This window comes from Fusarium vanettenii (genome assembly GCF_000151355.1).
Source record: "Fusarium vanettenii 77-13-4 chromosome 12 genomic scaffold NECHAsca_15_chr12_5_0, whole genome shotgun sequence".
Taxonomy (NCBI): Eukaryota; Fungi; Ascomycota; class Sordariomycetes; order Hypocreales; family Nectriaceae; genus Fusarium; species Fusarium vanettenii.
This window is the reverse complement of record NW_003315870.1, coordinates 490636-514559: the sequence shown is the minus strand read 5'-3', so window position 1 is coordinate 514559 and position 23924 is coordinate 490636. Positions and strand designations below refer to the sequence as shown.

The following is a 23924-nucleotide window of genomic DNA, read 5'->3' as shown; positions in this document are numbered from 1 at the left end:
ACCCGCCCAACACTCAACCAGAAGCGACCATCTAGCTCATCTGCAAGCCTACAGGAAACAGCTCGCTGTATGAGCTTTGCTTATCCGACTCGGCCGTTCGCTCTCGACTCTGCTGTCGCCAAAACTCGTTGATCGTTGGGAATCGGATGTTGGGAATATCGCTTGCGTTGCTTGCAGGCGTGTTGGATGTATCCCGGGAACGATTAGCCAACGGTCGCCCGAGAGTGTCGTCCCCGTAGATGTCCTCATCTTCCTCATCCCCTCTTATCCCATCATCCTCCTCCTCTTCCGACTCTGTCGCCTCCTCCTCAGTCTCTCTATCATTAAATCTCCGCCTCCGCCTCCGATCGCGAAAGTGGTACGTGCTATTTCCCACGCCCTCCTCTTCCTCGTCGTCTGCGTCAGCAGTGCGTGGATCGTGAGGGTAGTCGTCATGTTCATCAGTCTCATGCTGCTCAACAACAGCATGCTCCCCAAAGTCGGCACTCGACCACTCCAGAAGACGTTGAATCTCTGGGTGTGGAGAGAGGCGCTGTCTCGGTGTCGCATTCTCTCGAATTGCATCATCACTGCTGGGGGTACTCGAACTGGCTGCTGCAGCCATAGTTAGTGATGGCTCCAAATCTGATCTCAACTGTGGACAACTCACTGGGGCTGGTACTTCGACTCGCCGCCTCAGGCGGTGGAGTAGGGTTGTGACGCCTGGTTAGAAAGTCCTCAACCTGGTCTCTGTATCGAATAGTGGGATCGTTCTTGTCGTAGGGCTTCATGTGACTACCAGGAACAAAAGAAATCTCGTTTCCTTGTGGGAACCTCGAACTTCTGAAGAACATGACTGGGTATAGTCTTTGGTGTACTTTGTTACCACCATCTTCGAACCCTGGAGCCCATCGAGGTATCTCGTCCGTCTCTGGGTCGAATTCAAAACATGAGGGCAATTGGTTGACCAGGTCGGTCTCCAAGATAGCGCTCTGCATGAACCTCATTCGCAGAGATTTCCCGAGTGGAAGTATGTAGATGGGATAAAGTCCTCTGTGGTTCTGCCAACGAGTGACGCATACGTCTCCTGGGTTTATTTCTTTCATGATTTTGTCAATATTTCGGGGCTGGGGTATTCTGAAGTGACTTTTGCGGGCTCCACTGCTTGGTAGTCTCCTTCCATCAGGGTTCCGAGCATCTTTGACCGAGGCTCGGTCGAACACGGCGTTGTTTCTGGCAGCTAGTACTTCATTGCAGCCCAGCACGCGTATCCCGAGTTCCCGGACTGCTTGCTCATGGCCTCTCCCCATATGCTGATGGGCGGGAGAGTCCAAGTGCTTTGCAGCACCGTGGACAGGGTCCTTGGGGAAATGTTTGTCGTGTTGTCTGCATTCCAAGATATACCAAGCGCCGTTTCGTGGTGGGTATCGGGCAATTCTGTACTTGGTTCGAGTCTTGCCGTCCTGAAACACTTGGTCAAACTCGATGGTTCGGTCACCGGCCAGGGAGCCCCGGGTGCTGTTGTGACGGGGTCGTTTCTGTTGTCCGGGTCTTTCGGCTGACTTGGTGATCCTCCTCTTGCGAGCGGCGGCACGTTTATCCAAGTGAGTTCTCGGGTGTGGAGTGAGAGGCGTTGGATCCTCTCTGTCGTCTGGAACATCCCACTCGTCACCGGCTTCATCGTTCCCAGGAGAAGGAGTGGACGCCATAGATCGTGGTGTCGCCATGTCTGTCGCGGTGATGCGGTCGTTCAGGCCGTAAAACTCCATCGTCCACGCTCGGCCGCGGTCCCCAAAAAGTTTCAACAGGGCAAAGAAGTATAATCTCTCTTCCGATCGACAATGTGCCTGGTATTCGGCCTCCTCATTTTCGACACTCTCTCGATCGGGACCCATCTCTATTCGCTTCTTGAGTTGCTGTATCGCAAGAACCTGGTCCATTAGCCAATCTGGCTTGGCGTCCTCTGTTATGCCGTCTGGTAGTTTGTGGTCCGAGGCGACTTCCCTAAACTCCAGGTTCAGGTCGTTGAGTTTGGCCTGATCACGCTTGAAATTTTCATCTTGCCTTTTCAAAGGCGACTCCACCGAGCGAAGGTTACGATAGTGTCGTTCTGAGTATTTACAGATCTTTTCCAACCTCATCATGGCCTTGACGTAGTCGCTGCTATCAGCAGTTTCGACAGAACTCTCACGAGAATCCATTGTAAAACCTTCAAAAGATATTTGAAAAAGCGTTTTGAGGGAATGAGAGGGTGAGTTCAAAGGCAAGCCGTCGATGAGTATGTTGAAAGGTGAGAGTTGCAGAAAGTCAGGAGGCGGGAGGGCCCTCTCCTCCCTGGCAAAGCTTTTCTTGCACATTTACCGCCCAGTAATCTTAAAGCGGCCCATAGCGTCACTGAGAATCAGGTTTGAAGAATTAGTAGCTGCCGTGTAACAGAAGAATTGAGAAGTGATATTGACGAGCCAATGAGGAGGCGGAACCGAGAGCAAACAAAACTAGGGCATGCATCGTGGCTTGAGATAGAGCACGCGGACCCCTTCTTTCCTTGGTCGGGCTTGCCTGTTTTCTCGCCGTTTGACAGGTAGCACTGCTGATCCTTGTTGGGGGCCAGCCCTGAATGTTGAGGGCGAACTGAGCTGTGCGCTCTACGTTGTTTGACTCTCCCATCAGGCTGTGTCAAACAGGCTGCTTCGCCTGCCCCTGGCCGAGGCTCAGAGTGACACATACTTCTAGAGGCTTGGGACAATCCGCTTTTCTGGTGCCAGATGAGAGGAAGCGACATTACTGCCTTGATAGTGGAGGAGGGACACCACTGTTAACTTGCCAAGACTTTCTTGCCGTCACACTGTTTCTTCCCGCCACGTCCAGCCTGCGCATATCCAGCCCTGCACGAATCCATGCCCGGTCCCGTCACACACACATGCCAGCCCCTCAACAAAGCGCTCTCCCGTCTGCATCCAATGGTATCCTCCCTGATGTCTGGACAACGAGGCTTTGACTGAAAATGCATTGAAGGCTCGATCTATAACGCGGGAGTTGCCAAGTGACAACTACTCTATCTCAAAGTCAAACACTATATAACAAAGTTGTAACCGTGCGCCACCCGTCTGACAGTCTTCATTGCGGGATGGCATATTGCCACCCGACGTTGCCGAGCGGCAATTCCGTTGCCCTAACAAAATCCAACACCCTTGCTTTCCTGATATGAGGTGACGTGACAAAGCGCGCAACAAATCTAGCAACAAAGTTGTTTGACAGAACAAACCGACTGAGGAAATAGTACAGCCCACTCGCCCACGTCTGCAACCTTGTAACCAACGCCGACTGTTTGTAATCCTTCTCCACAGCCTCCGCCCTATCACTCTGATACTTTCCAAACACCTTTACAAGATTGGCGGTGTCGGTCTTCCCGTCTGCAATGGCTTGGTGCAGCCCATTGCACAACACAACGATATCCTGGATCCCGTTGTTGAGGCCCAAGCCAGCGTTAGGCGTAAACTTGTGACAGGCATCTCCCGCGAGGACGATGCGTCCGTGGCTCCAGTGTTTCAAGATACCTTCACCAAGATCTGACATGCCCCATGTGAATCGCTCTTTGACGACGTCTTTGACTTTTAGGGTCTCATTGACTGGAAACTCGGCTAGCTTGGCTGCTACCTCCTCGACTTCCTTCTCCGAATATGATCGTAGGGCAGTTGTCGGCTCAGACTTGTCGTACAGTAAAATCCAGCCGCGGTCACGGCCCGTGAGGTACATTGCCGATTGGTCCTTGCTTGTTGTCTCAAAGTTGGCTCCCGGCTCGGAAGGACGCGGGAAGCTGGCCCACAGACACTTGTACACGGATGTGAACGGCTCCTCTGGGTCCCAGTCACGATGGGGCTTTTCAGAAAGAGCAATATCTCTCATCCAATTGCGAGTGACGCTGTGCACGCCGTCGGCGCCCAGGACGATGGAGCCCTCGTAGACGCTGCGATCGTAGCAAAGTACGCGCACACCCTCACCGCTTGAGTCACCGCTTGCGTCGATGGCAGTGACTTTCTTGTTGAGGAAATACTTTGACTTGGCGTCCTCTGGCAGATTGTCGTATAGAACTTGGACGAGTTGGGCACGGTGAAATGCGACAAGCCCAACACCATGACTGTGAAAGTTAGTGCGGTTTGCCGAGATGGACACCTGAGTGACATACTTTTGTTTTAGAAGCTGTAGCTCGGTACCCGTTTTGAACTGATGCCCATTCAAGAGAAAGCCCTTGGTATTGAGCAATTCTTGGCCAATTTCCATGAGTTTATCATAAAGCCCAAGTTGGTGCATGACCCTCATGTTATGCGGTGCAAGAACCAGGGCTGCCCCAAGATCGAGGATGACATTCTCGCGACGCTCCAAGACAACAAAGTCGATACCAGCCTTGTAGAGAACATGAGCTGCCACCAAACCAACTGGACCACCCCCAACGATGATGACTTTGAAGTTTGAGACAGCCATCAGGAAAGTTGACGTTTCGTGAATGTGGGATCCCGACGGATGACAAATTTGTTAGAGACGCGATGATGTGATCGAGGGCCAAGATAGCGTCACACACGAATTGTTTTGACATTTTTACTGAACGTGCTCCATCGTCCTTTTATCTCCGAATCTTGTCCGGGAAAAGTCGCTATCTCCAAGAAAGAATCATTCGATTTGCACGATAATTATCGTGTTGTACAGATGTCGTCAGAAGGGTATTACAGGGAACCCGGTGCATCACCACCTGGCGGGACACACCTTGTCACTGACACTATTGCCAGAGAGATGGCCATCCAACTACTGGCTTTGGATGATCCAAAGCCCTCAAGAAATTACACTCATCAGGCTATGCCTTCTCTGTCCCGATGCGGCCGTTTCTTATCGACTCTCCGCAAAGCCGGTCAACTAACCACCCACACTTGACGTGCACCACGGCAAATGCGATGGATGCCGATCTTCACTCGGCAATTGAACCCCACTCAACGCTTTTGTCCCAGAGACGCGGTGCAGCTCGGGATGGATGCGGCAAAGGCTTGCCTGCCTACGTGCATTGCTCGAGAGGCCATGTGGCCCGTGGAGTTCCCAACGGGGACCGAACTTGGACAAGAGTAGGTACTGGCTTGAAAGTTCACGGCAAGCTCCATGTTGCACATTTCTTAGATTTGGGCGAGACGGAGGATAGTCTCCTGAACGGTGACAGGCCCTGTTTGTGGATCCGGGCCGGATCCGGTCTGGTCAACGCCACGGCCGGGACAGGAACGCAGAAACCATTTAGACCAACGCCTGGATTAACCTTGATACCGACCGGTTGGCTGACTTAAATGAGGGGCTTGGTATGAAGATCTAAGCCACTGAGACTTTGTCTGGGACTAATCAACAGTAGGGGTTCTCTTGCCAAGGTTGGAGACTCTTCCGTCCAGAACTGCGCCTTAAGAGCCGATAGAACCTGCTTAGAGCCTTTTTGTGTTTAGGCCATTGATTCTTCGCCTTGATAGATAAAAGGTTGTTTCAGACAAAAGAATCACACAAAAGATGCACATGACACCAGACGTTGAACTAGAGGTGGCTGCTTGCAGCTGCAAGCTATCATGTTAGTCCTAGCAAGTGTAGATTTAAGCATCTTTAGGAGGAAATAGACTTCCTCCATCATTCTATCCATTTTGGCAAGTTGCCACGAGCTAGGAGCTGCACTAATCCCCACGGTATTTCCCTTGGAACGCCAAGTGGGAGCAAGCTTAGTTCCAGAAAGACATCGAATGATCCAGCACTGGATGAATGGGGAGATGGGAGGTGACATGACTATCACAACGAACTGTTGGGAGAGCTCAGAATGCCCACTAATAGAATCCCAAGAAAGTGATGTGGAAGACCAATCTGAGAGCCAAGTCAAGCAAATCCTTGGATGGGACGCTGCTGTGTTATTCCTCCCAGTCTTGTTCTTGGAACGTGCGCCTTGGAGAGCCACGGAACATGCCGAAACTGTTGGGCTCCGGGGTAATATCGAAAACTGTGGCACAGAATAGCGCCAAGAGCATGCCTTACAGTGACAGACCCCGGACTGTGAAAGTCGGATGTGATCGTACGATTCAGGCGGCAGTGAAGCCTTAAGACAGATGCAGAGGGCTGCGGGATCACCCGTCTGTTTTTGGGTCGGGTGCTAGAAGCCTCAAGCGAATAACATTGAGGGAGGATGAGTTTTCGCATTGCAGGGCCGGAAATTCTGGTTTGACAAGTCACATTTCGATAGTCTAGCACTAACATTGAGTCCAAGGCGCGAGTCTAGGGCGAAGGATGTGCCGGGCGCCTGGACCATGGACGAACGTGCCATGGCGGACAAGGCGGTTGAGTTCTCGATGCGCCTAAGCCGTGCTGTTTTCGAACAACTGGGCAACTTGTATATATTCAACGTCAATTTCCTATCATTTGAGTCGATCTGATCAACTCAAGCAATCAATACATCTCTACAAACCAACCAATCTTCACAACAACTGCTCCAATTCCAAACAACTCCTGCAATGACACTTAGTCTTGTCACCATCTTTCTGTTTGCCGTCCACGTTGCCCAAGCTGGCCTCGTCAAACGAGACCCGGTAGTCAACTGGGCCACTGTCGCCAGCTCTCGCGGCGACAAATTGCCCGACTTCAGCTACTGCGGCTATCGCAACTCGGACTCGGCCCTTCCGACTATCGGTAACGGGAACATTGTCCTTGCCCTTCCGACGAAGGCGACCGATGATATTGGCCCATCTCTTCAGCAAGCCATCAACCAAGCATGGTCAAACGGTGGAGGCACTGTCCGCATCCCCGCAGGCAAGTTCTACATGATGGCCGGCATCCAGTTGTACAGCAATGTCATCGTCAGGGGCACAGGCGAGAAAGACACAACCATTGTTCTCAAGAGGAAGCCTACCAAGCCCGTGTTCACGCTTGGCAGGTTCGGCATCGCCCCCAAGGCCGATTTTGGATACAGGTCTAGAATCACCAACACCTACGTGCCAGTCAAGGCTTCCTCGGTTACGGTTAGGGATGCGTCTGGGTTCGTGGTAGGCCAGACTGTCTACATCGCTCGAGCTGTGACCGATTCTTGGGTCAGGACAAATGGCATGAGTGACTTGGTGAAGAACGGCAACCACCAAGACTGGATCCCGGTAAGATCCCCCTACTCCAAGACAAGGCAATGCTAATCAGATGATAGGTAGGAACACAACTCATGGCGCCGAACGTCATCAAGACCATCAGCGGCAACACAATCACGTTCAAGATCCCCCTCACAGACAACCTCAACTCGGTTTACATGAGAGCCGAAGTCCGAGCTTACACCGCGCCCGAGGCAACTACAGAGATGGGGGTTGCGAACCTCCAGATAGAAGCTGGCTCCGATACCTGCTCCGGGACTCGCCTCGACTTCACAACTTGCAACTACGCTGCGGTTAGGTTTGCATCTTGGACGGTTGACAGTTGGGCTACCGGACTGAACCTGACCGGCTTCAACAAGTTCTTTGAGATTCAGAGAGACGCGGCTAGGATCACTATCCAGGACACCATCATGAATCGTAACAAGGATATCGAGGGTACTTCGTTGCCTTCTGACATCATTCTCAGAGGCAGCCAGGTTCTCATTCAAGACCTTACACAAGTTGGGCTCGACACGGCCAGATCTTACACGGTCTCTACTGACGCTTTCACCCCGGGACCAAATGCTGTCACCCGCTACGAGACTGATTCTGGTGATCAAATGTTCCAGCCCTTTGAGCGATGGGCTAATGGTCTGCTGGCCGAGGACTCCTCGGCACCCACCAGCTTTGGGAACAGAGGAACCACAGGCCGTGGCTGGGCCGTGAATGCCGGTGTCGGTTGGAACTTGCGAAACGATGTGACCTTTGACTCTCCTCCGCTGGGGATCAACTGGTGTGTTGGCTGTGGAAGCCCTGGTGACTCGATGGGTAATGCAACCCTGATTCAGTCCGGCTATCAGGTGAAGCCGCGCAGTCTTTTTGCGGCTCAGCTTCAAGCCCGGGGCGTGAGCTGGTATACTAGGGGAGGTGACTGAGGAGGAGGATAGAATGCTACATTTACTCGTAGTAACTATATCCTTGTAATATCTACGGTGTCTGACTGACATTGCACTTGTGACTGCACTTTGGCACCTCCCTGCTTCATCGAGGCATCTAGGCCTTCTCTGGCTGTGTCGCCTCCAGGTCACTTCCATCGCCCTTAGCTTTGACGACTCTAACCCGCGCAACTTCCCCACCTGGAGATGCTCTAATGACCCTTCTGTGGTTAGGATTCAGCCCCATCATAATCCGTGGCTCGTCAAAGAACATCTGGTCAACCTCCTCTAGAGTACGCCCCGAGGTTTCCACACCAAAAACGTAGGCTACCGGCACAAATAGAGCACAGATGATGGCCCAGATCCAGAAGAAGTTGCCTCCGATATTGTTGATTCCGATAGGCGTGACCATCACAACGACAAAATTACTAATCTGCAAATTGTTAGTCTCTTCGCCATGTGGCCGGGTTGGTGAGGCGCTTACCCAGTGACTAAAGACTCCGATCGCGGTCGCCTTGTTACGAACACGGAGAGGTTGAATCTCGGCAGAATATGACCACGAAACGGGGAGGAAGCCAAGAACATAGCAGTCCAGGTACAAGAAGATGAATGCGACCGCAGCTGCAGCGTCGGCGGAGCGTTGGTGTTGTAAGGAACCCGAGATGATGAACAAGCAGACGGCGCAAGCGGCTGATGAGAGCATGATGGTATTTCGTCGGCCGATCTTGTCGATGAAGAAGTAGGGCGGTGTTGAGAAGATGGCGCATTGGGTAAAGGCTACGCCGGCGAGGACGAGGGACACGACTTGGCTGAATCCGAGGAATGTCTGCAGGATATAACCTAGGTAGCTGCGATTGTCAGAAAGTTTGTTCGAAATGCATAGTGATATCTTCACTTACTAGCTCAGCGAGTTGATTCCGCTCCACTGATTCATCAAGTATGGTCCCATGCCCAACAACACGCGCTGAAGGTTTCGCGACTTGGTGTTGTTGCGAAATATCTCATGCCAAGCAGCCTCTCCCGCTTCTTCCTCAAGCGCAAGGAACTTGAGAATCTCTGATAGCTGGCTTTCGACTTCTTCGCTGTCTAGCGGCTTGTCCAGGACTCGGGAGATGAGATTACGAGCTTCCTCGACATTGCCGGTCTTGGCCATCCACCGAGGGCTCTCGGGGAGCCATAGACAGAGCACGAGTACAACGAAGGAGAAGAGAATCTGACAGGCGATCTGTAGGCATGTTAGAAGAGGCACTGCCCAACATGGCATAATTACCGTACCGGAAATCGCCATTGCATTGAACTTTCGGCGTACAGGGTGCCTAGACAGACCCAGCTGGCGACCGAGATGCCGACAACAATCAGTGCAGATTGAACTACAAGCAATGATCCTCGATTGTGTGCTGGAAGAGTTTCTGACTGCAAGATCGGTACTGCGACAGTGCTGAGGCCTATGCCAATGCCAGCAATAATTCGGGCGACGAACCTAGCAAAGTAAGCACTGGGTTTCTTATCCAAGCGTTTGACTCACATCTGAGCATATGAATATGAGGCAGCTTGAATTATTGCTCCGATGATGACTGGCGTATATGAGCCTCGCCTCTCTCTGCCTGACGGTTTCACATCTTACCGATGATGTTGGCATATATGATGGATCGCTTTCGACCGATTCGTTCACCAAACAAAAAGGCACTGACGGCCCCAAACGCACATCCGACATCGTAGATGGCAGTCACCAGGCCGCTCATTGTCGAGTTTGCTGTGCTTGATCAGTATGAACTTGAGCAAGCGATGCAAGCTTACTCACGATTCCCAAGCATGTTCTGGAACCGAGTTCCGGCCAGGATGCCACCAAACAAACCTTTGCACTGTCAATAAAAGTTCATCAGAGATTAGAGTATACTACCTTGATCATACTACGAAACGGTTAGTGTAAGTTTACCTCGCAAGTTTCCAAGGCCTCTTACTCCAAAAAGCAAAAAGTCAACACCCGACGTCAATAAGATGACGGTCACAAGGGCGCGACCCCTCAGTTCAGCAACCATGATGATATCGATAATCGTCTAATTGCGTTTGATTCTGTCAAAAATCAGAAATATCTATCCAAACAATCTCAAGAAGATTGTCGTCTTTAATACAGCTCGTTCATGCAACCCCACCACATCTGCAGCAACCTTGCTATGAAGGATTCAGCCTTTGTTTGCGTCATCCGTGCGACAAAGCACGATGTCATGGAACATGTCCGTAGCCGAGATAATGCGTAAAACAAGCCAGACGTCGTCATAGGCCGTTTGCAAGACCGGTGGAGCTTATCGCGGTTCGCGAATCTAAAGCTTGACAGCACGCCATGTCAACGGTTGGGCTTCCACGTGGGTTTAACCGCGTACTCGGGACAGACAGGTCTTAGAATGGTTAGGTGGCTGGCGGATGTGGTGTTGTAATCGACTGATATTGGTTGGGTTTGCGGAGCCGCAGTGAGCCAAGGGTTGAGAAACGGTTGGGTTGCATGACTCTTGGGAGGGAGTATATCAGGAGAGCTGATCAGTCGAAGGATTCATCGTTGGACACTATTTGCTTGGCTTCCAGGTTGGGTTATTCGCGTATGGACAAGTGGGTATAAGCATTAAGAAGCTCTCTGTATAACAACGAACTCATATAAGTCGCGTATTGTCATACCACAGGCCATCAAAATCACGGCAGCATGAGGACTCGTCAAGTGGCTGCTGGTCAAAAATTAAATGATAACTTTAAACAATGCAGTTCTGCGGAAGCCGAGGTAAAAAGTAAATGCCAAGATTGGGGTTCGAACCCAAGAATCTCTCGATACTGTGGACCCATGTTACTGGGAGTAAGCTTAGCTTTCTTAAGCACAGCGCCTTAGACCACTCGGCCACCTTGGCTATTTTGGTCGCGATCAACCTCGTATCCTCTTCCAATACCCGCCGCCCTGGAGATCGTTTGTGGCTGAGTTGCACGGCTAGTGCGCAGATTTGCCGTTGCCATTGAGGTTGTTCTCCCAGTTACTATGGGTCACCGCCGCAAACGGGCAGTCAGACGAGTCCAGGAACACGGATCTCCATGTCGATGATATCTGAGAGCATGTCGTCGGCGTTGATGTCGGTCTCGCCTGCTGGTCGATTTCCTCGGCAGTCAGGAGATCTAATCTCTATAACTCTTAAAACTTTTCTAAAGGATGAATAAATAGACATACCATAGCCTTATACACCGTACTAGTCTACTATTAGGACTAACTTGGGTGTCGATGTTGCCGTGTGTCTCTCGGTGTGTTTTTTTATCATGCGTCTGGCAGGTATGTTATTAAAAAATAAGAAGTAATACTAACTTAGATAAAGCTACCTAACTCTTATCCCTATCCAACGTGAGGGAAATAAACAGACCAGTTGGGTAGTCGAAACGTATCCGTTGGCGCAAAGGCTAAACTAATAAAACATTCCACGACGATAAAAAGCCGCGAGAGACCATAGAGTAACAAAGCCGCCAAGTAGACCAGCACTGTGACTGCGACAATCACCTTTTTAAGCCAGCTGTCTGTTTGAAGTTTCGACCAGGCTGCAGTCTTGGTTATGTCGCCGAGTTCTAAAAAGCTTTCAATTCTCCACTGGGCGAGTATCCCTGCTGCTCCCCTGAAGCATAGGAAAGTGATAAGGCAAGTTAGAATATAAGCGAGCATGAAAGGGAATAAGACAAGAAACAAGCCCACTCCGATGCCTAACAGTGCCAGGGGACCTGTAATGGTGACTGCCGCAATCCTCCAAAGCAAGACCTCCGTGTGTGTGCGAAATGGACCGTTCCAGGCGATTAGGTGTAGGCCGCCGTATATACAGCCCGCATAAAGGAAAGTCATGAAGGTGTTTTTTCCCTTCTCTGAGCCCCAAAAATCAGACCAATCGAGGTCCTTTGATCGCAGATTGACGAATCCTTGGGATTGTGCAGTCTTCTGTTGACGTTCTATGGCACTGGGGTTTTGGTATCCACTTGCAAGGCTAAACAGGGCCTGCGTTCCCTCGTCCACGGTTATCACCGGTGGGGACAAATCAATTGCACGCCTGCTCAGACGCTGCCTGACAGTAAGAGTAAAGTACCCTTGCGGGATGTGTTCAGGTGCCATCATGCCCAACGTTCGGTCAAAGCTGATCCCCTTTTTGGTCTCCCCGAGCGCAATCTGGAACGGGCCGGTTGAATCTTGGGGACGGCACTGAGCATCCCTTGGCGGAGCGTCTATATCGAGTCGACAGTCCTGGCCAGTGGATTGCGGAGAAGACTCATTGTTTAAGGTCGTAGCCATAGAAGTCCCCCTGTTAACCGGCACACGAAGATCTTGCATCTCCCCATCGTTCGGCAACGAGGCGACGGGCATCTCCGCATCTGAGGCCATTATGATTGTGTCGTTGAGCGTCTGATCGGTATACGGTTTGAGGAATCCGGACCTACGATGGCCATCGCACCGCTTTCTCGAGAAGAGGCTGCTCCTCACGCACATGGCGGCACATAGCTGCTTGACCTCGAGGTCTGATACTCTGATCTCTGTAGGCTCGGATATGTCTAAGGGCTTGTCCCACCAGATGAAGTAGGTGAAGAACGCGTACAGGACATGAGCGATGGTGTTCAGCTCAAGCAGGGTGACTGGCAGCCCTTGCACCAAGCGGCTGATGCATTGGCAGCAAAACCAGAGGGCCTGACCGAGAATAATCGACTTTGTTAGGCAGGTGGTTTTTCCTTTATCGAGGATGAATGCCTCTGAAACATCGGGCAGTAGCTTGTGATGGTTTTCCGCTAGAAAGATGACAGCGCTTGGAGTCAGAGTCAAATGTTGACGACCATCTGGAAGACGTATTGTGGTCGAACAGGAGCTTCGCTGAGACAAGTCAAAGACAAACCCACCCATGAGGGCGTAGTGAGTATGTTTGATCGTCCATTGATGCCGTCGCTGTGCCGAGGCTGATCCCGAGGTTTGTGGCAGGGAACCGAGTTCAGTGTCATCCTGCCCGTCCATTTAGCCATTAACCTTGACAATTACATAGAAAGTAGATATGGTGACAGACCTGAGCAATCTGGCTCCCTTTTCTGACCCGAAGAAACTCTAGCACTCTTCGCCATAAGCTCCTCTCCACTCCTGGGGAAGGCGACGAGTCCTCAAGACTGGCTGCTAGTTGCCTATGTAAATCTTTTACATGTAAATGCTGACGAAATGCAACCCATGCAAGCTGTTCGATGATCCTGATTAGCCACTACGCGCAGACATTGAGGACAGCAAGTAGAGAGAGACTTAAGTACCAGTTCTGGCAAGAAGACGCCAGATAAGAACCATTTGATCTTCCGCCGGAACTTTTGCATTTCACTATCACGTTCATCTGGGATATTGAGATGCAGCGTGGACCAAGCACAGAATGAAAGAGTGAGGAGGCATGTCGAGAGGATATTGAAGGTTCCCCGCTCGTAAGGCTCTGGGCGCCAGGCTGGCGTATTGTTGAGCGCTGCTTGGCCAAGCGGATTCCACATTGTCAATAGGTTATGCGAAGGAGTAAACAAATGGTACGGGTGAATATAAATGAGTCAGTACCTCTGGTGGAGGCTTGCTTGGAAGATGATGTGAGGTTGGAGGAAAAGAAATTCCAACTTTCCAGGTGTGATGAAAGTGCGGCTGAACTGAGCCGTTGGGCAGCAAGATGATGCTGAGATGGGAATATCCCGGTTCAAGGAACGTAGTCACTGGGCTCTTATCCAACAAGTACTCGGCTGCCCAGTTACGCACAAACAACCGGATGCGAATCACTCGTCGCCATCACGGGCGTCGTCACGCTGCAGGGCCAAGCCGTGCATTGTTGTCTCCTGCGCATATCAACAAATCAAGCACGACGCGGGAAAGGATTACGCGAATTGCGAGAAAGAATCGAATTGCCGACAGAATGGCGCCAGCCACATTGAACAAATCATCAAAAGTTCGGGGCGAGGAGCCCTCACAAGAGGGTGTTGACAAGTGAGGGGAGCAATCATGGACGGCGGGCTTCCCACTGGCCATCTCTGGGAAGTAAGATGGAATCACGACGGGCGGATGCAACAGTGGCTTGGAGAGGGGTTTTTGGTTACAGTCCTCAACGTGAGGAATCTGAACTTGGCGAAGATGCAGAGGCGGGGCTATCTGCACGGTGATGGGCTTACATGTTGATGCGGCTGACGGTTGGCACAGCCGTCCCGTCCAACCACCAACAAAGTTGATGTGCAGCCTGTTGTTCCACAAGCGAATTCGCAACGCAAACGTGGTGGGTGACTATTTGCTAATCCCTCCCAACGGCTGCGTCTTCCTCGGGCGGCCACCGCCGACTTGGCCAACCGCATGGGGGATATGCCCGAGTTTGTCTCCCTTGTTAGTTCGCCTTAAGGCAGCCTGAGTGCTATCTAACATTAGCTTAGAGTCGCAGCTGCATCTTTGTCCCCGGCCACCCTGGGCCCGAGCCCAGGGTACGCAGCCTTCTTTTAAGCTAATACTAAATATTCGCGGAGCTTCGATCCTCGGATCCAGTAAACGCTGTACACGTTGAACAACGGCCCCGCCACCGCACTTCAGCTCTAGGCTTGGCTGGCTGCAGGCTGCGATGCATCTGCCTAGTTGCGTTCCTCAAACCCAGTAATGGCCACCCAGCAGGCGATAAGGTAACGGCGTCAATAAAGACATCACCGCTTGTAGTGATGTACCAGAGCCTTGCCTTTACTCGCGCTCACGGTCCGCTATAACCGATTTTTCGACTGAGATTCCTAATAAACTCGAAGGCTGAGCGTGAAGCTGTTATATGATAAATAGGTATATTAAGGTAAAATTATAAAGATCTTAAAAGTAATTAATATTTATTAACGATTAAAGTAATTAAGAGTATATCTGAGATATAATCCATAGAATATATATAAGAGGCTTTATATTTAAAGGAGTAAGGTTTAAGTAAGAGCTGTATTTAGGGGTCAGCTTACGCTCTCGTTGCATCCTCGCTGATGGTCACACCCTGGCCGACGAGATGCTTAGTCAGACTCTCAACAGCAGCAAAGTTATCGCCATCCTTGATCACGTTCATCTTCTTGAAAACTGATTCAAAAATTAGCCGCCAACCTCTCAAAACATCAAAGTGATCGTTACCAGTCTTCCACATCTTCCATCAGAGCAAGGTCCATCTAGACACATAGGGCCCAAGACATTGCGGGCTACTCCCGTGCTGGGAAGGACGGTGAGACGAAAAACGAGTGTGTTCTGGAAAGGAGACATTGTTCGTAGCTGAATGACACCGGCTTGGTTTGAACCCCTCTTAAGTCATCGGTAATCTAGGAGCGTACTGATCGTTTATATATCCGGTGATCTCGGACTCCGTAGGAAAGTCCTGGGACTTATGGTTATACCCCTTCAAAAGATTGCCGGCTTGTCGCCCTTTCCATGTGTAGAAGATTGAATTCATCGCTCGGTACTCGCCCTTTCTCGCCAGACACACTCAGGAGCGAGAATTGCCATTCTTTTCTACGTGATACAGTCGCTATAAAGATCCTTTAACTTGTTGTTGATAAAGCAACTGCCCACGATGAAACACGGAATGGAATCGCAGCCCACCATATGCCGCTGTGTCAATGTCTTTCAGGGATTTATGCCTATCCTAGCCAACAGTGCCGGAAACAAATCTGGGGCCGAGACAGCTGAGCTGATAGAATGCTCCATTTCATACAAACTCTCTCCTATTACAGGGTCTACAATTTCTGTTGTGGGCTACCGAGCGGTCTAAGCCGCTTGGACGAACTCATGCGAACCACAAGTGAAGCCTGAATTATAAAAGGGTCGTCGAGATTCACTCCTAAGGCGAGATTTCCACACAAGGATGTGAAACCATGCGAGAAGAAAGGATGCCGCGCTTGTTATGATGGAAGCAAAGCCAAGGGTGTCAGCCTTTCCGTTTTGCTGGGTCAGCCTGGGCTGATGAGGACTCAACTCTTCATGTGAGATTACTTGCATGAGCGTTGTGATTCTAATATACTTGTGACAGAAATCCGAGATGAAGTGTAATCATGTCCATCTCTGAATTACAAAGATCGTTGAAATCTGTCGGGAAATAAACAATGTCCGAAAATGCCGAGTTTAGGCCACCGATATGTCATAGACTGAGGATGAGGGCTGGGTACAATGCAGCCCATGAAGTAACACGGCCATTTTCACATCAAAATGCTTCTGTTGTTCCTGTCTAAGATCCGGTGATTCCGGTCGGTTAATTCAGGGCAAGATCGGCCTTGGTCTCTTTCTTCACGGTTCATCTCGGAAAGCAGGTCGTTATACCTCGATAGCACGAGTCTCATCACGGATGAGGATTTTGCGTTTAACTTTTCGGGTTGAGCAACGAATACGAAAAATGGCAGTGTAAACTCATCAACATGTTAAAATGCATTAGGCTTTGCTTCGCCTTCATGTGAAAGCGGCCATGAAAAGTTTAACACGACCTGCTTGTCTATAAGATGCCAGCTTCCCTCTTCCTCAAAACATTCAACAACTCCTTAACTTTTTGGCCCGTGCCATTAAAAATATCCTCCTCCTCCCTTGCTTTATTTCCATGACTGTCGCCGCGTCCACAACCACAACCAATCTACTGGGACCTGATTCGTCTAACCCATCGAAAAGATGGGGGCTTGCCATCTATCGATGCGATTACTCCGATGATGTCCTGTGGAAGAGCTACATGTATCATTTTAAGCATGCGGTAAAGGCTGAGCTGAAAGACATTGGTGCTCACTGGAGTATCTGGGGTCGACTGCACTGGACGATTATCGAGGACCACAAATGCCTGCACAGCGCTTCCAAGCAGGATGTACAGGAGCTGTTTGCGTCCTTGAACAAACAGGATCTAACCATCCAGATGCCGGCTCCTCCTAACGATGCATGGCGGTGCAAACAAGAATACGATTCTTGCATTTATGTCGATAAGTGGTGTCTCGACACACTCGATTTGCACGAAGCGTGGCTCGATAGAGGGGCACCCGGTCCATTTCTACCCGTTGTCTGCGCTGTCCTCAACAATAGACACACCCCGGATAATGAAGTGGGACTCGAAGGACAACCGATGGATGCCAGCCATATGCCTTATACGGGGTGGGTTTGGACGCATGTCGGCTGCATTTCCAAGTTGTGTCCCAGTATGATTCAACACCATACCTCACCGGTCAAACCACCTCCCACGATAGCCATTATGCCTTGTCAACATGATCTTTAACTACTACGGAGTCAGTGCGTCACTTCATTTCTGGATATTAGGTAAAGTCCCCCTTCTTCCAGACATGTTCGGGTGATGGAGCCATACGAAGTCGGGTTTCATGAGCATGAGGTTGCTAAGCATCGTGTTTGCCCATAATTTCAGACTCCCGGGGATATTTACTATCCTACGAGTTTATTACGTACGAATGCCAAGGAGCATTGCAAAAAAAGAAGATGATGGAAAGAAAGAAAGAAACAACATATGATTTGTTTTTTCTTGTACGAATACACCTACGGACTTTCTCTTATCTACAACGTCGACGGCGGCTATGATTTGGGATCCATGGACTAAATGAGTGGTATCGATATATTTCTTATATCAAAAACCATAGTAATGAACCATGTTTCTATCTTCGATCTTCTGGCTCAGTTAGCCCGTCAAGAGCCGGGTTTCAACTATAATAAAGAACGCATTGTGAACACATAATAACATTATACCCTAATGCTAACGCGGTGGTCGTTTTCGCCTCACTTACAGCATCGTCATGGATGGCACGAAGTACCAAGTTCATTCGGCCCTACTGGATTGGTGATCATTAGACTTTATATTCCATAGTCGCACACACTATCAAGCACAGGAGCAAATCTTTCAAGAATTGAGGATATCGAAGCCTTTTTCTGATCCACATGCTAGGGTGTACTTACTTTGATAATGTTCCATTCATACTCTTGAAAATGATAGTCACATGTCTACAAATATAGACATCGGCCATGATAGCGAAGCCAGGCATTTCATTAATGCTCATATCTTATCTAACACCCTCGCACCTTTATATCCGTTCAAAGTGAAAGAGAGTGGTGTTAACGTCGACGTTGGTGTTTGGTGACTTCCAACCAAAGACTTGTTCCTCCAGAGCCAGCTTCCAACCTCGCGGAACTCCAAAATCTCTCACTTCTTGAACATGGTTGATGCTCGTCATCACATTGTTCGGAGGCGGGAGCTTCTTAATGGCTTCATTGTACGCCTCGGGGATCTCGTCAACACCAATCGTCACCGACTTCTTTGCCAACTGGAAGCACCGAGACAGCACCAGGGAAACTTCGAAGGTGCTCACAAAGTGAATGGCCTGGTAGCACATGATATGATCGAAAGACTCCGTGATGGTAGGGAGGACCTCCTGAACTGGGCCGACGAACACATGATCGTAGCCTGACTCCTTTGCCAGGCGAGCCATCTCTGATGAGATGTCAAGTCCAACGTGACGAGACTTTTGACAAGTTGATGATGTTCCATTGGAGTGTGTCTGTTGCTGGGCTCGGATCAACCGACCAAAGAGACCAGTGCCACAGGCAATGTCCAAGAGACTACCGTCAAAGTTGAACTTGGAAAAGAGGCGGCCCAGGACCTCTTGCACAGTACCGTGGGGGGTGTACTGGGTGTCATATTGTGGTGCAACTCGATCGTACACTTTGCCAATCAGATCCTGACGACCATTGTCATAGGTCTCTGATCGCATCATGTACGATGCCATCATGATGTTCAACAAGGCGCGATGTTCTCCAGGAAGGCTCTTCGAGATCACAGCCTCTTCTCCACAGTCTGGAGGGAGAAAGACTGCAGGCATGGGGTTGACCTCGATGACGACGGGCTTGCCATCGGGCTTGATGCGGATGTCGACGTTTCCCCAAGAACCACCGGCCATGTCGTTGACTTGAAACGCCTCTACAGCTAGTTTCTGGAGCGTGTCGAAGAGCTGCGGGTCATCGTCACGATTGACGAGACTCTCGGACAGCTCAGGGTGAAACTTGAGGTCAAAGGTGAGGAAGCGGTACTTGTTGCTGGCATCCTCGCTAGAGGGATAGTTGTAGATGGTAGGGTTCAACGCAATAGGTGTTTTTCCAAACTCAATGACCACGACCGAGTAATCAATCCCTGGGATGAACTCTTGAACTATGATATCGTCAGGAAGATCATAGACCGTGGCCGGTTTCATCTCCAGAGGTGGGGTTGGGGGTTTGCTTCGGTCCGTTGCAGGATAGCTCAAAGCTCTCAACCGACCGGGTTGAAGCTGCCAATCAATATTGGCGACAGCTCCGTCACGTTCCTCTGCTATGAAGCAGATGGACTTGTCAGACAAGAACTAGCTAGCACAGCTCCGGGCAGCCTTGACAATGACAGGAAATACATCGGGGTCTGCCGAGGGTACTGGAGGGCTCCCCTTCTTACGAGCCGCGTCGTAAAGATCGGTCTTTGACTTGCGTAGAATGCGACTTCGAAGGCCAATGAAAGGCACGTTGAGGCTTTCAAAATACTCTGTAGCTTCAACGCCTGCGACCTCATCCTCAGGCTGTCCCCACATGAAGTTGATGTAAAAGTCAAACTTTTCGGCCACGGCAGCATCGATCTGCTGACGGTAGTTGGCCTTGTCGATGAAGCGGTGATGAAAGGTGTGCTGCTTCACGTAGCGGCCTGGGTCGGCGTATTCATCGTGCTCACGAAGGATATGACCATCCGGGTAGGTGGCTTGAAGCACGCAGATGTGCATGTTGAAAGTAGAGTATAAAGTAATCGGACTTCTCTGTGATGAAGGGAAGGAGATACGAAGGCGTAGGGATAGGGGTTGTCGATGGGAACTGTATAATTGTCCAGCAACAGGGGGTTTAAATAGTTCAAGAAACACTTTGAGTCACTAGGTTTCTATGGCTATAGAAGCTTAATCTAGGTTTACGGTGTTTTGCAGTATTGGGTTTTGATACTGCCGTGTGTCTTTAAGTGTGTTTTTTGCTCATGTGGCTGACAGCGATGTCATCAAAAAAAAAAAAAAACTAGAACACTTTGAGTCTACTCAGTCACTCGGAACCCGACTGATTCCGCTGGTTATAGATCCCGAGCCCATTGAGCAATTTCCGGCAGCCGAACTGAGACATGCGTGATACTATTGATGCTGTCCAGCCCGGTTTTGTGACATGCAACTCCATCCAGGCCCATATTCACAGAGCCGCTATGTACCTGTGGCATTGTGGTATCCGCTCTGGCAGTTGATGTGCAAATGCAGACCGCCTCGCTGTGTCAGCTGCCCTGTGTCCCCATCGTTATCTCAATAAATGACGTTCTTGATAAGGTCTGATTCCTCTAAGCTTAGATTAATGAGACCCGAGACCTTGGTCTCTCATTCTCGGATCACAGCAGATCGTCCTGATTTAAGTCATGTCGGGGCTCATCCTACCTACTGTGATAGGTGCTGGAAGGTGCCATAATGCTTCCGGCTCCCTGTCTCATTCTTGCTGGCACTTTTTAAGGTGCAGGCCAAAGCCACACTGAGCTCAAGACCACTCATAGAAGCGGGGACTGAAGCTGTGACATGCTCTGCCCTATCATTATCCCTGATTGGTCGCACGACTTCCGGTGTCACGGAGTGATTGGCTATTTCCACTTAGCTTCCCTTTCTCGTTCTTTCTTCAGGGGAGTATAGGTAAACTCGAGGCGAAAATTGCCTCAACCGGCAGGGTGGGTTGGGGTGGGATGCGCGAAAACCCTGCTTAACGCGCCCTTGACCTTTGCGATACGCCTGGAGAGCCACTGAAGGTGATTGGGTTTCATCCGAAGACGATTTGGATACTTTTATCTCCAAGCCATCTAGGGTTAGACTCTGCAACTGGACTCTTTCCGGTCCATGGAGACACCTGCGTCGATTGCGTTACCCCGAGTGATTGACGGAAAGATGGCCAAGGCATAAATGTTTCTATAAATACTGAATTCGGAGATAAGACTGTGGAGTCCATGTAAGATCCAGGTAAGCTGCAGCGCAGTAGAATCACTCTTGTCCTGGTGAATACCTAATACAAGGAAAGATTAGCCCAGATAGTTGCACAACGAGAAAACCTCCATGTTGCTGAAAGAGTCGTCACAGGAATTAGAACAGGGCAAACCTATTACGAAAAATTAGATTGAAACTAAAATGAAATTTCTATCACCCCTAATTCTCATTTCGCTACCAGATGCCTCAAGATTACTTCTCTAAAACCGTGTGACCTTGATGGTGTAGGTTAGGCATTGTCAGCGTGAAGGCCTCACCAAGTGCGAGGGTCGCGAACATCCGGCCAATTCGTCTTGCAAATCTCTTAGACATCAATAAAACCACTAAAATTAGCTTCGAGCGGAACCGCCTGTGTGGATTCAATCGAGCCCAAAACCATTCATGAAACCACAAAGATGCTATTCCCACCAGTCCCAACCTCTCAGAGAACACTGACGGAGAAGCACGCTAGAGGCTCTGACGTCTGAGTATCGGCCAAGCAGAAACTCAAAGAAACCAGCCTAGAACCAACTGAGACAAAGATCCGCCAATAACCATGTGGCATTAACCGTCCGACGTTGCAACCCATTGTTTACCTTGACTCGCGCAACCGGACATGTGGCTGTTTATCGATTCAAAACCACCCTTTTACGGCTTAGCCGTAAAACTCGCCGAAGAAATGCGATAGGCGCCAGGCGAGCCCCTTGAAACGACCGCGTTTCTCGTCAGCTGGTCTCAAACGCGAGCTGCCACTAAGCGACGCGAGATTCTCCACCACGATTGAAACCCAGGGGTTATGGGCTTTAAAACGCGTTCGGGAGGTGTTTTTGGTTTCGTAGCTTGGGAGTGTAGGAGATCTCGGGTTAATCATTGTAGCATCGTTCGATTCATGGCCGGGAATAGCAGCGGGTGGATGGAGATGGATGCACGTCGACATCACAGCCCATTTTTTGTAGATAATTTAACGATCTATGGGCCATAGCGGACTTGGAGATTGCAATTGACATGCAGTACCTAGTCTGTCAAAGAATCCTAGTCCATTTTTCCGGTGATATACCTCCTCACCTACTTACAAATTACAATCTTCCCATCCCCTGCCCTCGGCGCCTACCGAAGCATCTTGGCACTTGTGTCATCTCTCAGACGCTAGAACCCACTTGCAAGTCTCTGGCAAACGGATCCGCTCATTGGCCCCGTCGCATCGTGACCGTCAAGGACCCCTTCACACAATGCCTCCCTCGACGGTGAGACAGACGCTGTAGCAGGTACTCTACCAGATTAGTAGCACTGGTAAGTGGTGTGATTTCTATATAGCCTCATCCTCTTCCCTCTGTTTGTGTCGCTCATCACCTTCAGTGTCAGCTCAACTCTTTAATTCTCTTCTTTCGAGGTCCTGGTGATCTTTTCTTTCTAACCGTCTTTACTTTCTAACTTTGCTTCTTTGTGCTGGCACACTCCTCTTATATACCTCTCTCACTTTAGTCAAGATGCATTCTCTTCTTTCTTTCTTTGTCTCTTCTTCTCTATTGGCACTGGCCCACGGTCATGCTGTCATTCTCAACGCTCAGGGTGAGGATGGTTCTCCTGCCAGTGTGGGCTTTCAAGGTCAGACCCAGCAACTATAACCATTGGTTTTTAATACTCATTAGACTCTAGTGGACCCCGAGATTGCCCGCAACTGCACAACCATCAACCCTTGCCAGCAAGATGCTACCCTGATTCGCGACGCCGAGATTCAAGCCAACGTTGTCAACCAATGCGGCCGAACTGAGCTGTCCGGTAACATCGACGTTGGTGAGAACACAGAGAATGCTCTCTCTGCTGGCGCTGTTACTCAGGTCCGAGCTGGTGGCGAGATTACCGTCACCATCCACCAAGTCAACGCGGATGGTGCTGGCCCTTATGTCTGTGATCTCGATGAGAGCAGCAATGCCAACCAGATCTCTCAAGTAAGTCAACCCTCGCATCACCGCAAAGATAATGTCGACTAACACCAAATCTAGAACCTGACCGTTTTGAACAATGTCCCCGGTTCCAATGGTCTGTCGCAAGCCAAGGAACAGCAATTCAACATCACTGTCGTGATGCCTGATGACCTGAACTGCTTCGGAGGTATGTTTCCCATGAGATCCGCTACACCTTCAACCATCTAACTTGAGACAGCTTCAACTGGCAACATTTGCACTGTCCGCTGCCGCAATAACGCCCTCGCCGGTCCCTTTGGTGGTTGCTTTGCCGTCCAACAAGTCGACACTGAGGAAAAGACCAACAGCCCGCAACAGATCACAACTGCAAAGACTCTGAAGGAGGTCACGGACCAGGTTGCACAGAACCAGGCCGACTTCCCTGACGCTGTCCAGGCGAACCAGAACGCAGGTTCCGATGATGCGGAGCAGAACCGTGCGGCTGTCGATGCTATCCTGGGTAACACAATCGTGACCTCGGCTTTCTCTCAGGAGACGCCTACTGTTTCTCTTGGACGTCAGCCTGATGCTACGCAAACTCCTGACGCTGGCAATGGTGGTAACAACAACGGAAACAATGGCAATGGAAATGACAACAACAACAACAACAACAACGGCAATGATAACGGAACTGGTAACAACGGCAACAACAATGGTAACAACAACGGGAACGGGAACAACAACAACGGTGACAACGCCACCGGAAACGATGGAACTGCCAACAACGGCAACACTGGCAACGACGCCGCCAACGGGGGAAACAACGACGGTACCGACAACACCAACGGTGGCGGTAACAACGGCGGCAACGCAAACCGCGGAGGCAACCGAGGTGGCAGATTCGGCGGCGGTGGTTTTGGCGGCTTTGGAAAGCGAGCCTTTTCTCAGATGCGATGGGCCAAGCG

At 50.3% G+C, this 23924-nt stretch overlaps 8 protein-coding genes across 8 annotated transcripts; 3 read left to right on the top strand and 5 right to left on the bottom strand.

Moving 5' to 3' along the window:
- Positions 1-31: 31 nt before the first annotated feature.
- NECHADRAFT_87755 (uncharacterized protein) lies at positions 32-2180 on the bottom strand (the record flags this gene model as incomplete). Its single annotated transcript, XM_003047229.1, has 2 exons — positions 32-591; positions 650-2180. 2 exons carry the CDS (start codon positions 2178-2180, stop codon positions 32-34), a joined length of 2091 nt encoding a protein of 696 aa, XP_003047275.1.
- Positions 2181-3096: 916 nt separating this feature from the next.
- NECHADRAFT_54017 (uncharacterized protein) lies at positions 3097-4461 on the bottom strand (the record flags this gene model as incomplete). Its single annotated transcript, XM_003047228.1, has 2 exons — positions 3097-4117; positions 4166-4461. The coding sequence occupies 2 exons, from the start codon at positions 4459-4461 to the stop codon at positions 3097-3099; spliced, it is 1317 nt and encodes a 438-aa protein (XP_003047274.1).
- Positions 4462-6497: 2036 nt separating this feature from the next.
- NECHADRAFT_87753 (uncharacterized protein) lies at positions 6498-8032 on the top strand (the record flags this gene model as incomplete). The annotated part of the gene is made up of 2 exons (XM_003047402.1): positions 6498-7130; positions 7178-8032. 2 exons carry the CDS (start codon positions 6498-6500, stop codon positions 8030-8032), a joined length of 1488 nt encoding a protein of 495 aa, XP_003047448.1.
- Positions 8033-8150: 118 nt separating this feature from the next.
- Positions 8151-9783, bottom strand: NECHADRAFT_54043 (uncharacterized protein; the record flags this gene model as incomplete). Its single annotated transcript, XM_003047227.1, has 6 exons — positions 8151-8465; positions 8517-8880; positions 8932-9257; positions 9308-9512; positions 9558-9606; positions 9657-9783. Coding segments are annotated over 6 exons (1386 nt in total), but the record flags the coding sequence as incomplete, so codon positions are not given.
- Positions 9784-11396: 1613 nt separating this feature from the next.
- Positions 11397-13546, bottom strand: NECHADRAFT_87751 (uncharacterized protein; the record flags this gene model as incomplete). Its single annotated transcript, XM_003047226.1, has 3 exons — positions 11397-13028; positions 13090-13201; positions 13353-13546. The coding sequence occupies 3 exons, from the start codon at positions 13544-13546 to the stop codon at positions 11397-11399; spliced, it is 1938 nt and encodes a 645-aa protein (XP_003047272.1).
- Positions 13547-16620: 3074 nt separating this feature from the next.
- On the top strand, positions 16621-17318 carry NECHADRAFT_87750 (uncharacterized protein; the record flags this gene model as incomplete). Its single annotated transcript, XM_003047401.1, has 2 exons — positions 16621-17200; positions 17293-17318. 2 exons carry the CDS (start codon positions 16621-16623, stop codon positions 17316-17318), a joined length of 606 nt encoding a protein of 201 aa, XP_003047447.1.
- A 770-nt stretch (positions 17319-18088) lies between these two features.
- Positions 18089-19804, bottom strand: NECHADRAFT_97815 (uncharacterized protein; the record flags this gene model as incomplete). Its single annotated transcript, XM_003047225.1, has 3 exons — positions 18089-19277; positions 19314-19399; positions 19430-19804. 3 exons carry the CDS (start codon positions 19802-19804, stop codon positions 18089-18091), a joined length of 1650 nt encoding a protein of 549 aa, XP_003047271.1.
- Positions 19805-22563: 2759 nt separating this feature from the next.
- Positions 22564-23757, top strand: NECHADRAFT_6107 (uncharacterized protein; the record flags this gene model as incomplete). The annotated part of the gene is made up of 4 exons (XM_003047400.1): positions 22564-22660; positions 22712-23004; positions 23059-23167; positions 23219-23757. Coding segments are annotated over 4 exons (1038 nt in total), but the record flags the coding sequence as incomplete, so codon positions are not given.
- Between the last annotated feature and the right edge of the window lie 167 nt (positions 23758-23924).